Source organism: Phascolarctos cinereus, unplaced genomic scaffold (assembly GCF_003287225.1).
Source record: "Phascolarctos cinereus isolate Bilbo 61053 unplaced genomic scaffold, phaCin_HiC Scaffold_3;HRSCAF=262, whole genome shotgun sequence".
Taxonomy (NCBI): Eukaryota; Metazoa; Chordata; class Mammalia; order Diprotodontia; family Phascolarctidae; genus Phascolarctos; species Phascolarctos cinereus.
In genome coordinates, this window is record NW_027555736.1 from 23,038,675 (window position 1) to 23,050,730 (window position 12,056).

General features: G+C 40.1%; 1 protein-coding gene across 1 annotated transcript in view; it reads right to left on the reverse strand.

The window, feature by feature from the left end:
- The window catches only part of TMEM26 (transmembrane protein 26), a 59,205-nt gene that overhangs the window by 20,141 nt on the left and 27,008 nt on the right, over positions 1 to 12,056 (reverse strand). Inside the window, exon 4 of the mRNA XM_020998234.2 lies at positions 9,544 to 9,764. Coding sequence (XP_020853893.1) covers positions 9,544 to 9,764 — 221 coding nt within the window. The remainder of the gene's footprint in view (positions 1 to 9,543; positions 9,765 to 12,056) is intronic.

Below are 12,056 nucleotides of genomic sequence, written 5' to 3' on the forward strand. Positions count from 1 at the left end.
AAAGGTCACCAAAGCATTCAGAAACAGTTTTGGAAAAGCTATTTGAGGTCCCAGGATGTCTGAGGTGGGTAGATCTGGGGTATTAGGTCAAGGAAGGGCCAGTACACAAGACGAGCCTAAACTAACGGAGACAAAGGGGGTAAAAATAAGTCACCAAGACCACATGGCAACTACTCAAAAGTTCTGAGGCAACTTCAGATGGAAATTGCCCAATCCAGGCAGGTTACTGACTCCATTAAATGTGTACTATTGCCTCCATACTGGCCAAGACAGAAGAGTTATTGATCAAAATGACTGATCACAGGTACAAATGCCCAGAATGGGGATCTGTCCCTCCCCCATTTTCATCCATTGGGCAAATAGCACCATAGCTTTTGAAAAGGAAAATTGCACCTACTGGGTGGGCTTATTTTATGTGAGTGCGTAAATAAAAACAGCCCACTTTTCTATAGCACTTTAAAATTCTCTTTGCAGATCTTTATCTTATCAGAGTCTCACAAACAGCTCTGCAAATTTAATTTTATCCTTTTCCCCTCTTTACAAACGAGGAAACTCAGGCTTGGGGACATTATGCCTCTCAACTTCTTAACCAGGGACATATCATATTATAGTTATATTGTTTATGTTGTAATGCTATTTCTAGTCATTATTTTATTATAACATTTTCAAATATTTTTATTATTTATATAATAAATTAAACAGGTAACTTTCAAAGCTGTCTTGCTTGTGTTTTTCCCTCTGAAAATCTTTTGTTGAAAATCTTTCTGAGCATTAAAAAAATGCTTAAATGACCTTCTTTTGTTTCTTTTTTTTTGACATTTGTAACTTAGCTCCCTTCTCCCCCTCCCCCTATTAAAAAAGAAAGGAAAACACAATCCTTGTAATAAATAAGTAAAACATTTTTTAAAATCCATACATTTGCTACTTCCCCAAAGTGAACAAGCATTCTAACACGTTCTACATCAAGAACACTAACTTGAGAATAGTCACTTCTCTGACTGGAGACTTGTTAACAGTAAGCTATTTTGGGCACTGACCCTGGGATAGATCTTATTTGGCACTTTTTAAAAAAGAACCAACATTTTTGTCTCTGGCTCCCCACTCACTCTGCACCCTAGGTCTGGAATGGTTCCTTCCCAAGCTTGTAGGCTGAATTCGTAGTCATTATTTCAAGTTCTCCCCCATTCAGATCACCTCCATTCTTCCCAGCTCCCATCTCATAACTGGACGAGGCTCCCTTCCATGGCACACCTGACAAGAATTTATCAAGGCTTTGCTTGAAGACCTCCAATGTGAGGGAACCAGCCATATCTCAGGCAGCCCCATTCCACTTTTGGACAGCTCTCATGGTCAAAATCTGTATATCTCCAACATCGGTCCATTGTACCTAGTTTTGGCCTCTGAGACAAAACAGAACACTTCTAATCTGTTTTGCATATGAGAGCCCTTTGAATACTTAAAGTCAGACATCATATCCCCTCCCCACCACCACCCCCATCCCAGCCTTCCTTTCTCCAGGCTAAACTCAACCAGTTCCTTCAACGGACCCTCCTATGACATGGATCCATGGTCCTTCACCATTTTGGCTGCCTTCCTCTGGATACTCAACAACGTCCTTCTTAAACAGCAGTGCCCACAACTGAACACAAACCTTCAGATGACTTCTGGCCAGACTGGGGTTCCTAGCTCCCTATCATTGGAAGCTATTGTCTCTCTTGGGCAACTAAAACGTGCCACTGTGCACACAGTGCCAGGCCTAGAGTCAGGAAGACTCATCTTCCTGAGTTCAAATCTGCCTTACTTACTAGCTTACTATACTTACTACCTGTATGACCTTCAGCAAGTCACTTAACTATGATTGCCTCAGTTTCCTCATCTGTAAAATGAGCTGGAGAAGGACATGGCAAACCACCTCAGTATCTTTGTCAAGAAAATCCCAAATGGGCTCACAAAGTTGGATATACCTGAACTGCAAAATTGTCTGTCTTAATATGGCCAGCCCCACTTTTCATGAGCTTTTTCAATTACTTCACAGGGACCCTGTGAGGATCAAATGAAATAATATATGTAAAGCACTGTGTAAACGTAGGCTAATAATAGGAAAGTCTCTAGTCCAATACGTACTGAACAATACTCCTCCCTACATCTAGTGAGAGAGATCTCACCACCTCCCAGGGCAGTCTTTTCCTACTTTGGAGGAGCTCTAATACACCCTAAGAGAGTTTCCTGTGAGCAAGCCCAAATCAATCTTTATGCAATCTACCCCCATCACTCCTAGTTCTACCCTATGGGAAGGAGGGAGATGGAGTTGGATTTTCTGTTTCCAAGGGCAGCAACAACCTCCCTCATTTCATGGTACATTTCATCATCTGCCTTGCAGTTCTCCTAAGGACCTCAAGAAAACAGGGTGCCATCAACGTCATCCCAGCCTGTGTGCCAACAACCGTTGCAGAAGTAGGAGAAGCAGGGAAATCCACTAGGGAACCCTCCAAGATCATCCAGATGAACATTATACATTAATATTATTTATTTCAATATGAGGTTGGGCATAGGAAAGAAGGAATTAATTAATTAATTGACCACTTGCTCTGTGCCAGACACTATGCTAGTATTGGGGACGCCAAGCACAAAGAACAATGGTTTCTGCCTTTGAGGAGCTTACATTCTAAGAAGAGAACACATCACATAAAAGGTTGGGAAGAGTGAGGGTACCTTATTCTGGGACATGGTTTTGTACAGAAAGTCCAGAAAAAAATTCAGGAATAAGGCCGGGAGGAGGATGAAGGCAGGTCAGTCTGGGCCCCGCCTCCCCCATAATATAGTGGCTCCAGAAGGAATTTGCCAATAAAAGAAGGAGGGATGGTCTTGTGGAGGGATATACCAGAGTAAGCAGCAATGGAAGTGAGAGGTTGTTCCAGGGCTAGGAAGCCTCAGATGCAGAGGGAAGATCTAGGATTGGCCAGCCACAGAGAAGGTATAGTTTTAAAATCCAGAGATAAAGGCAAGTGAAGGTACAAGAGAAGATGGAGAAAAATGGAAAATAGGGTTTAGGATTAAGATACCAAAAATGTTATAGGTGTTGAAACCTCCTACCTATTTACCTTGACTACTTTCTGATTGGCTGTGAGAGTTGGATTATAAAGTAAGCTGAGAGGTGCAGGACTGATGCTTTCAAACTGTGGTGCTAGAGAAGACTTTTGAGAGTCCCTGGGGTATCAAGGAGATCATATCAGTCAATACCTAAAGAAGCTAATTCAGGGTATTCACTGGAAGGTCAAATACTGAAGCTGAAGCTTAAATACTTTGGCCACATAACAAGAAGATGGGACTCATTGGAAAAGACCCTGAAGTTGGGAAAGATTGAAGGCAAAGGGAGTAGGGGATGGCAGAGGATGAGGTGGGTAGGTAGTGTCATGGACACAATGAATATGAATTTGGACAGACTTTGAGAAAGAGTGAAGGACAGAAGGACCTGGTGTACTATGGTCTATGGAGTCACAAAGAGTTGGACACAACTGAATGACTGAACTACAGCAACATTTACTAGATTTCAATTAAAAGTCATTAAACAATGATGTTTTGTCCCACTTAGGCCTGTGCTTTCATAGGTATGGGAAAGTCCTTGTGTGGAAATTCCCTCTACTGGTGCAGATGAGGAAATTCCTGGTAACTTCTACTTTTAGAGAGTTGTCTGGGGCATGGAAAAGTTCAGTGTCACGTCCAAAGAATATATTGAGTAGGGAAATGGACTACATCTTGCCTGAGAGGAAATGACTAATTACCGATGTGGGAATCCAGTGAATCAGATGTCTGCGTGAACCACTAGGCCCCACCAAGTCTCCCAGAAGAGACCTCTGATGGCTACAGGAAGCAAAGAAATAGGATAAATAATGTGAACAGGACGAAGTAGTTTCACAAATCTCAGAAAAGCAAAAATGAGCAGAGGGGGATTTCTTCAAGACTGAAAGATGGAGTTTTAGGACAACTAGAAGGAAGGCACAGTGGACACAGCAAATACCCAGAGTTATGAATCAGGATGAAAATAATAGATAAATGAGGTGATTATATAAGTGCATAGAAGGTAAAGGGCGTTAGGGAGATCTCCTTACTATGTTCAACAACTAGGCTTTAGAAAACATGCAGGATGTGCCATACAGTTACCACTGAGGCAGAGACGTTTGGACTGAATATCCTTTAAGGATCCAAAGACACTAATACTTAGATTTAGAGCCAGAAAGGACTTCAGAAATCATACAATCAAGAGACCCAGAGAAAACTGAGTTTCAGAGAAGTGAAATGAATTGCTCCAAATCCCAAAGACAGGAACCAGTATTTGAACCCAGATCCTATGATACAAAGTACCATGCTCTTCTTCTTCCTTCACCACATGGAATCCAATTGAGAATGGCTTTTATTCTTAAGTTATAAAGCCTTTCAGATTAGTCCCTTGAGATGTCCCTTCCACTACTATGGTCAGTGTCATGGTTAATTCCCTTCTCGTCCCATACGCATCCACCCCATCTCCACCAGATGCATATTTCAGCCTTAGCTGAGGTTAGTTGTGTTTTCATGGCTAGATTTTGTCATTGACATTTACATCCCTTTATGTGCTTCATACTGGGGGCACAGGAGCTGCAGTAGAATGAACACTAGATTTGGAGTCTGAATACTCGCCTTCATATTCTGGTTCTTCCCCATACTACCTAAGTGACTTTGGTCTAAGTCACTTCATCTTGCTGGGCCTCAGTTTCCTAGTAGTGTAGATTTAGAACTGGAGGAAACTTTAGAGCCAACATCCTCATTTTACAGACTGGGAATATGAGGGCCAGGGAAATTAAGTGACTAGCCCAGGGTCATCCAGCTGGTAAGTTTCTGAGGCACAAGTCTTCCTGATTTGTAAGTCTAGTTCCCTGTCCATCATGCTGCCTCTCAACTTTAAAAAGAAGGGACTATGCTTGATGATGTCCAAGGTCCATTTCAGCCCTAAGTCCATGCTCCTATGAGCTTTGATCCTGTCTCATTAATTCGTTTGTTCATCGTGTTATTTTATATCATAGACTATGTCTTTCAATTCCCTTTCAATTCAATTCAATAACTCTATTATATTTATCTATTATAGAAACCTAAAGATTATTTGGTATAGGTCAATACACCAATACATTTGTTATTTCATTGATATGGGTATTCCCTCCAATGATAAGAGACCACAACCCATTCATTCCTATTCAACCTGTGTGTCACTTGTCCATGCCCCCACCCCATCAACTATAAGGGGTCCATCTAACAAGTCAGAGACCTTTCTTATTTTCTCCTGATACTTAAGGATAAGAATGGATCAAATGACATTATTGGTAAAGTGGTTCACAAAGTATATATAGATATAGATGTAGATCTATGTGTGTATACACATACACGTGTTAGCTATTCTTTTTGTTGTTGTTATCATCGCATGGTCTATCCATTAGCTATCCCTCTGTCTTGCCACAGGAACAACCCATCTTCTTTTATTTTTTATCTAAGTTCCTTTGATTTTTCTATTACCCGGCTATACTAGATAATTCCTTGTTTGTAATGCCTGCTGTAGCCTGCTCATGCCTACTTCTCCATTGCCCTTTGAGTGATTATTGATTTCATTCTTTCAGAGATTAACATGTTCCAAGACTTCACAATTAAACACAGAGAGAATGAGAGAAAGAGAAAGAGAGAGAGAAGAGAAGAGAAGAGAAGAGAAGAGAAGAGAAGAGAAGAGAAGAGAAGAGAAGAGAAGAGAGGAGAGGAGAGACAGAGACAGAGAGAGAGACAAAAACTAACAAAAAAAGTCTTGTCAGAATGATTTTTTTAATGCATAAAATCAAATACATAAGACCACAAGGGAAACCAATTATATTGTAACATAATTATCACAATATTAAATTAAATTCACGGATTCCAGATGAAGAACCTCTGATCTGTAAAACTCCTCTTTAACTAGGACTGTTCACTGGAATTCCTCCATGATCATGGGAACCCCTTTCACCAAACAAATGCCTCCCTGTTTGAGGCCTTGCTGGATATTAATGATTAGAGGGTTGTCAAACAAGTTGTGTCTGTTGCATTGCTTTAATATACGAGTGAGGTTTGGAAGCTTTGTTGGAGAAGACATTTTGAGATAGAGTTTGCTCCCTAGATTCAAACGTCCACCAAAAATAAACACAGTGGAATCTTTTAGTCAGTTGTGTGATGATAAAGACGGGGCCAACTGTGAACTCTCAGTCATGAACGCCTGCTTATTCACTTTTAATACATCCATGCAGGTTGTTCTTGGTCTCAGTGAGGATTATTCTCATAAAAATTCATGCAAACAGCAGATTAGGCATACAAGTCAGTAGTTATCACTGTTCTCTTGGTAGCCTCTGTTATAATTTTTGATAATAATAAGGTCTGAGAGTTCCCCCTGTCTTCTCTCTCTCTCTCTCTCTCTCTCTCTCTCTCTCTCTCTCTCTCTCTCTCTCTCTCTCTCTCTCTCTCTCTCTCTCTCTTTCTCTCTCTCTCTCTCTCTCTCTCTCTCTCTCTCTCTCTCTCTCTCTCTCTCTCTCTCTCTCTCTCTCTCTCTCTCTCCCCCACCTTGAGAAGAGATCTCTCACTTTCCTCAAGCTTGTGACATCCCCCAGCATGGACCTTATCTGTGTAAATTTCATGTAGCCTGGTTCTGTCTTTGCCACCTTTGTTTCGCCATGTCTACTTTCACTGTAATCCCATTAGAATGTTGGCTTCTTGAGGGAAGGGACCGTGTTTTTGCCTTTTATTATTATTATTATTATTATTATTATTATTTTGTATTTCCAATGCTAATCACAGTGTCTGGCACAGAATAAGTTTTGTTTTGGTTTTAAAGCTAGTTGCCTGAGTGACTGATCACAGAACTGTAATATCTAGTCTAACTTTTTTATTTTATACATAAGGAAACTGAGGCCCAGAGAAACAAAATCACTTATCCAAGGTCTCACAGCTAGTTAACATCAGAGTTAGGACTGAAAATCAGGAGTCATGGCTACCATTCCAGTGGTCTTTTTATTCACAAAACTGATGACTTTACTGTTAAGTAAATGATTGAATAACACCATTTTTGTGATTTAGAGGAAAGTATACTGGACTTGGAATGAGAAGATCTAGGTTCTTCTGTCACTAATGATCTATGTGACCTTAACCAAGCTGCCCTCTTGGCCTAAATGAGTTAGATTGACTCATGGGATAGAGAGCCAGAAGGGACATTGGAAGAGACATTATTGTAGGCCTGGAGTTCTTACTTGTTTTTGTATCATTGACCCCTTGAGCTGCCCATTATAGTTTTTGGACTCCTGCCAACCATGTTTAAATGCATAAAAAGAAATACAGAGGGTTAAAAAAATACAGTTTTGTACAAATACAAATATGAAATACAGTTATCAAAATATTTTTTAAAACTACATTCATGGATCTCAGGTAATAAATCGCAGATCTAGGCTAATCTTCCCACTTTATAGATGTGGAAAGTGAGGCCTAGATAGATAAAATGACTTTCTTAAGGTAAGCAAGGCTAGTAAGTAACCAATGCTCTTTCCTCTATCCCACTGGAATATGGTTCAGGTCCACTCAACTTACAACTTTCTCCAGTTATGATCTACTGCATACCCCATGAGAGCTGGGGCAGGGGAAATTGTTGGGCCTACAGCAACAAAACTAAAGTTAAAATATGAAGGCCAAAATATCACCTGGGATTCAGGACTTTTCTTTCTTTTTTAAAAAATCAATTTAATGAGCTGTAGACAAATTCACGTAAGTTAAAAAAAATGTTTCCCATGCAGGTGAGCCAAAGTGACTTTTTATTATAATTGGAATGATGTTGTTTGTAAAGTAAATTAAAGTATAAAGGTCATTTTATGTTTGTATTTTTTTTCAAAAAGCAGAGCATACAATAAGCATGCATTTAGAAACCAGCTTCATTCCAATTTATTTTTATAGCATTGTGGAAAATAACCCAAGCTCAAAGTGTAGAAATTCAAGGACTGAGACTTAAATCCCAATGGTAAGAAAATGGTTCCATAAACAGATGTGATCATGGGTTCTACGTTTATTTGCTAGTGACAAAAATAAAGAAACCTACCACTTTGCCAACTCCATACATTTTAATTTATAAGCAACTATACCAAAAATCCTTTGGGCACCTCGAATAAAAATGACTCAAAACAAAATTTACTATTACTAAATGTTATTACTAAACTACTAAACAAATGGCTAAAACCAAAGTTGATCTGCCCCATTCTCCCTGCACACTGGGGAATATTTAGGGCTTGACTATAGAGAAATGCTTTCTTCCTCCATGGAACCTCAGGACTCTGACTTAAAATAAGAGAGATACCCAGCTTTGAGTTAGAGCTGTCATTTACATCATGGTGGTTTGATTTAATTTCTCTCTCTCTCTGTCTCTCTCTCTCTTTCTCGCCCTCTCTCTTCTCTTTGCTTTATTCTTTCTCTCTACATGTATGAATATATAATTATATAGTTATTTTATATAATATATAAAACATTTATATGCAAATATCTACCTCTATGTATATAGATAGCAAGGCACGAACATATAAAAAATTTGCACATATGTGCATTTTATATACTATATAAAATTATGTAGAGACTATACCTATAATTTCCTTACTATAAGGAACTCTCAGGTAAGGAACCTCTCTCCACCAATTCAGGTCAGCACATTCTCTGCCACTTAGAGTCTTAACGAGTTGCTCAAGGTCACGCAGCCAGAATGGGCGGAAAGAGGGACTTGAACCTGGGTATTCTTGGCTTTAAGGCGGGCTCCCTATTCATTAAATTGGGCTTCCTCTTATCAAAAGCATGTGTGAATGCTGTATATTATTAAATAACACATATATGTATATACAAATGCTAGTTGTAACTATATAATTTTTATTTTATTTTTTCTCAATTGTGACTATTTTCAATCAATCAGAATGTATTACGTGTCTATCGTGTGCTTGGCAGTATTCTTGGTGGGGAGGATATAATGACAGAAAAATAAATAACCCCTGCTCTCCATGAGCTTATAGTTTATAAGAGGAGACAATATGCACATACATGGAAGTATAACAAAATATAAATATATATAACAAATATATTTAAATGTATAATAAACATAAATGTATAAAAAAGATGTATTATTTAAATATATAAAAATAAATGCCAGGTAATCTTGGTGAGTACAGGGAAGGCCCTAGTAGCTAGGGGTGGGTGGGAACATTGACCATGAAGCGCTTTATGCAGAAAATGGCTCTTGAACTGAGCTATGATGGAAGCTAGGGATTCTAAGAGGTGGCTGTGAGGAGGGATTGCATTCCAGACACTGGGCACAGCCTGGGCAAAGACATGGAGATATGAGATGAAATACACTGTGAGGAACAGCGATAAGGATCATGACATGGTATACTAAAAAAAAAAAACTATGTCTATGGCTGATATAAAATAAGATCCCCCTTCCAAAGAATACACCAAGTCTTCAGAAGAATGCCTGCTCCTTACCTCACATCATGTTCTTCCAGGGTCTCACTAGTAAACTCCAGTATGTCAGCCGCAGTCCCCACAAACATGAGAAGAAGTTGAGAGAGCTGGTCCCGTGTGATTCCACCACCGATGGGTAGAAGCCATCTTCCAATTATCAGCATTAACAAGAAGGTCTGGTGGAGTCCCAGAGTCCAAACTTTCTCGCACACAGTCGATAAATTATTGACAAAATCTTTGGCCTATTCAATAGAAAACACCACACACAGGAGGGTCACAAACATCTCCCAGGAGGCAGATGCTATCTACCCAAGGTGCCAACGTTTCACTCTAAAACTGAATTAACATTTCACTTCTCCGGGGTGTGGTCTTTAATTCCAATCCACTCAGTGAAAAGTGATCATTTAAGAGTATAAGGTCATTCTGTTTCTCATTTTAGAAGATACTAATGGATACCAGAAGTAAAAATTAAATAAATAGATAAAACCAGCTAAGAGCAAAGCAAAAGGCCCCTCCTCTAACTTGTAGCTACAAGTCACTGCAATCTCTCATTTGCTAGTTGGCTTGGTACATCATGGTGCTTGTGAAGCCAATTCCATAATCATATATTCAAATCTCTGCTTAAAGCCCATTCTACATTTCCCATTGTCCCCCAGGACATGGTGTTCAGACAAAATAAATATGCAAACAAAATCCTTCAAAAGCCCAAATTCCGAGTGAGAGTTGCTGAGGAAAATTGAAATGTTAATTTTTTTTTTTTAGTTTAATAGGCACTAAATCTGAACTTTAACTACCTGGGAATATTTTCTGCACTGCACAATTCCCGAAGATCTGGTCTCTCTCTTTTTCTGTTTCTATGGTGGCAGAGAACAAGCAAGCAGCTAGTGAGGGGCTGTGGGTTGTACAATAAAGCCCACAGCCAAAGGGGACCTTTGACATCTTCTAGTGCAGGGGTTCTTCACCTTTTTGTGTCCTAACAAACCTCTGGAGTCCTCACAGTAATGATTTTAATGCAGAAAAATAAAACACATAAGATTATGAAAGCCAATGACATTGAAATATAATTATTAAAATATGTATCTTAAAAAAACGTTCACAGTCCCCAGGTTTAAGCAGCCCTGATCTAGTCCAATGCCTGCATTTTGAAGGTGAGGCTCAATAGAGTGAAATAACTTGCCCTAGGTCACACAGATGGCAAGGGGAAGCTAGGTGGTGCAGTAGGTAGCACCAGGTCTGAAGTCAGGAAGACCTGAGTTCAAATGTGTTACTAGCTGTGTGACCCTGGACAAGTCATTGAACCTCTGATTGCCTGAGTTTCCCCATCTGTGAAATGGGGACAATATTAGCACTTACTTCCTGGAGTTGTTGGGAGGGTCAAATGAGATAATAATTTTAAAGTGCTTGGCACATAGTAAAAGCTATATAAATGGTTGTTGCGGTAGTGTTCATGAGCGGGTCAAGCTTTGATCCTAGGTACTACAACCCTGTAACTTGTACTGTACCCGCTTATATCAGTGACTCAGTCCCTCCAGTTACTGGATGGAGTTGATCAGCAAGCTCCTTCACCTTCCTCATTTGTGCAGTTATAACACTTGCATTTGTGGCTTAGTCATTTTCAGTCGTGTTCAGCTCCCGGTGACCCCATTTGGGGTTTTCTTGTCAGAGATACTAGAGTGACTTGCCATTTCCTTCTCTGCTCCTTTTATAGACGACAAACCTGAGGCAAATGACTTCTCTAAGGTCACACAGCTAGTAAGTGTCTGAGGCCAGATTTGAACTCAGAAAGCTGAGTCTTCTTGACTCCAGGCTCAGCATTCTACCCACTGTACCACCTCACTGCATTACCTACCCCAAAGGAGTTTATGGAGTAGGGAGCAACACAGTCAGACCTGTGCTTTAGCAAAATCACTTCAGCAGCTAAGTGAAGGATGGATGGGAGTGGGGTGAGACCTGAGCCAGTGAAACCAACCAGAAGGCTTACTGGAATAATCCAGGTGTGTAGTGAGGGGCCAGTCCCAGGGTGGTGGCTGCGGGAGTTCAGAGAATGGGACATACATAAAAACATGTAAGATAGAAACAACAGGACAACGACAGATTCTATATATGGAGTGAGTCCAAGAGAGGATGAGCCTGAGGTTGAGAGCCCGAATGCCTTTGACAGGAACAGGAAAGTTGACTGGAGTTGCTTGAAAAGAAAGATCATTTGTTCTGCTTTGGACAAATTGAGTTTAAGATACCTAAAGGACCTCCAGGTTCAAAATCTAGCCAGTGCAGTGGTGATGACCTGGGCAAGAACTGAAGAGTGGGATGTTTGGAGGTCATGGTGAGGGTAAAGAAGAGTGTTAGGGGTTGTAAGACCTGAGGAAAGATGGTATAATAAGATTATGACCAGATGAAGGAATTTCAGAATTAATGAGTGTGTGAGTGGAGTGAAATACTTGTGGTCCCCTGGCCATGGTAAGGACAAGGGCTGTGTCTCACCTAAACTTTCCATCTTCCCAAGTACCTAGCACCATGATCTGCATACAATAGGT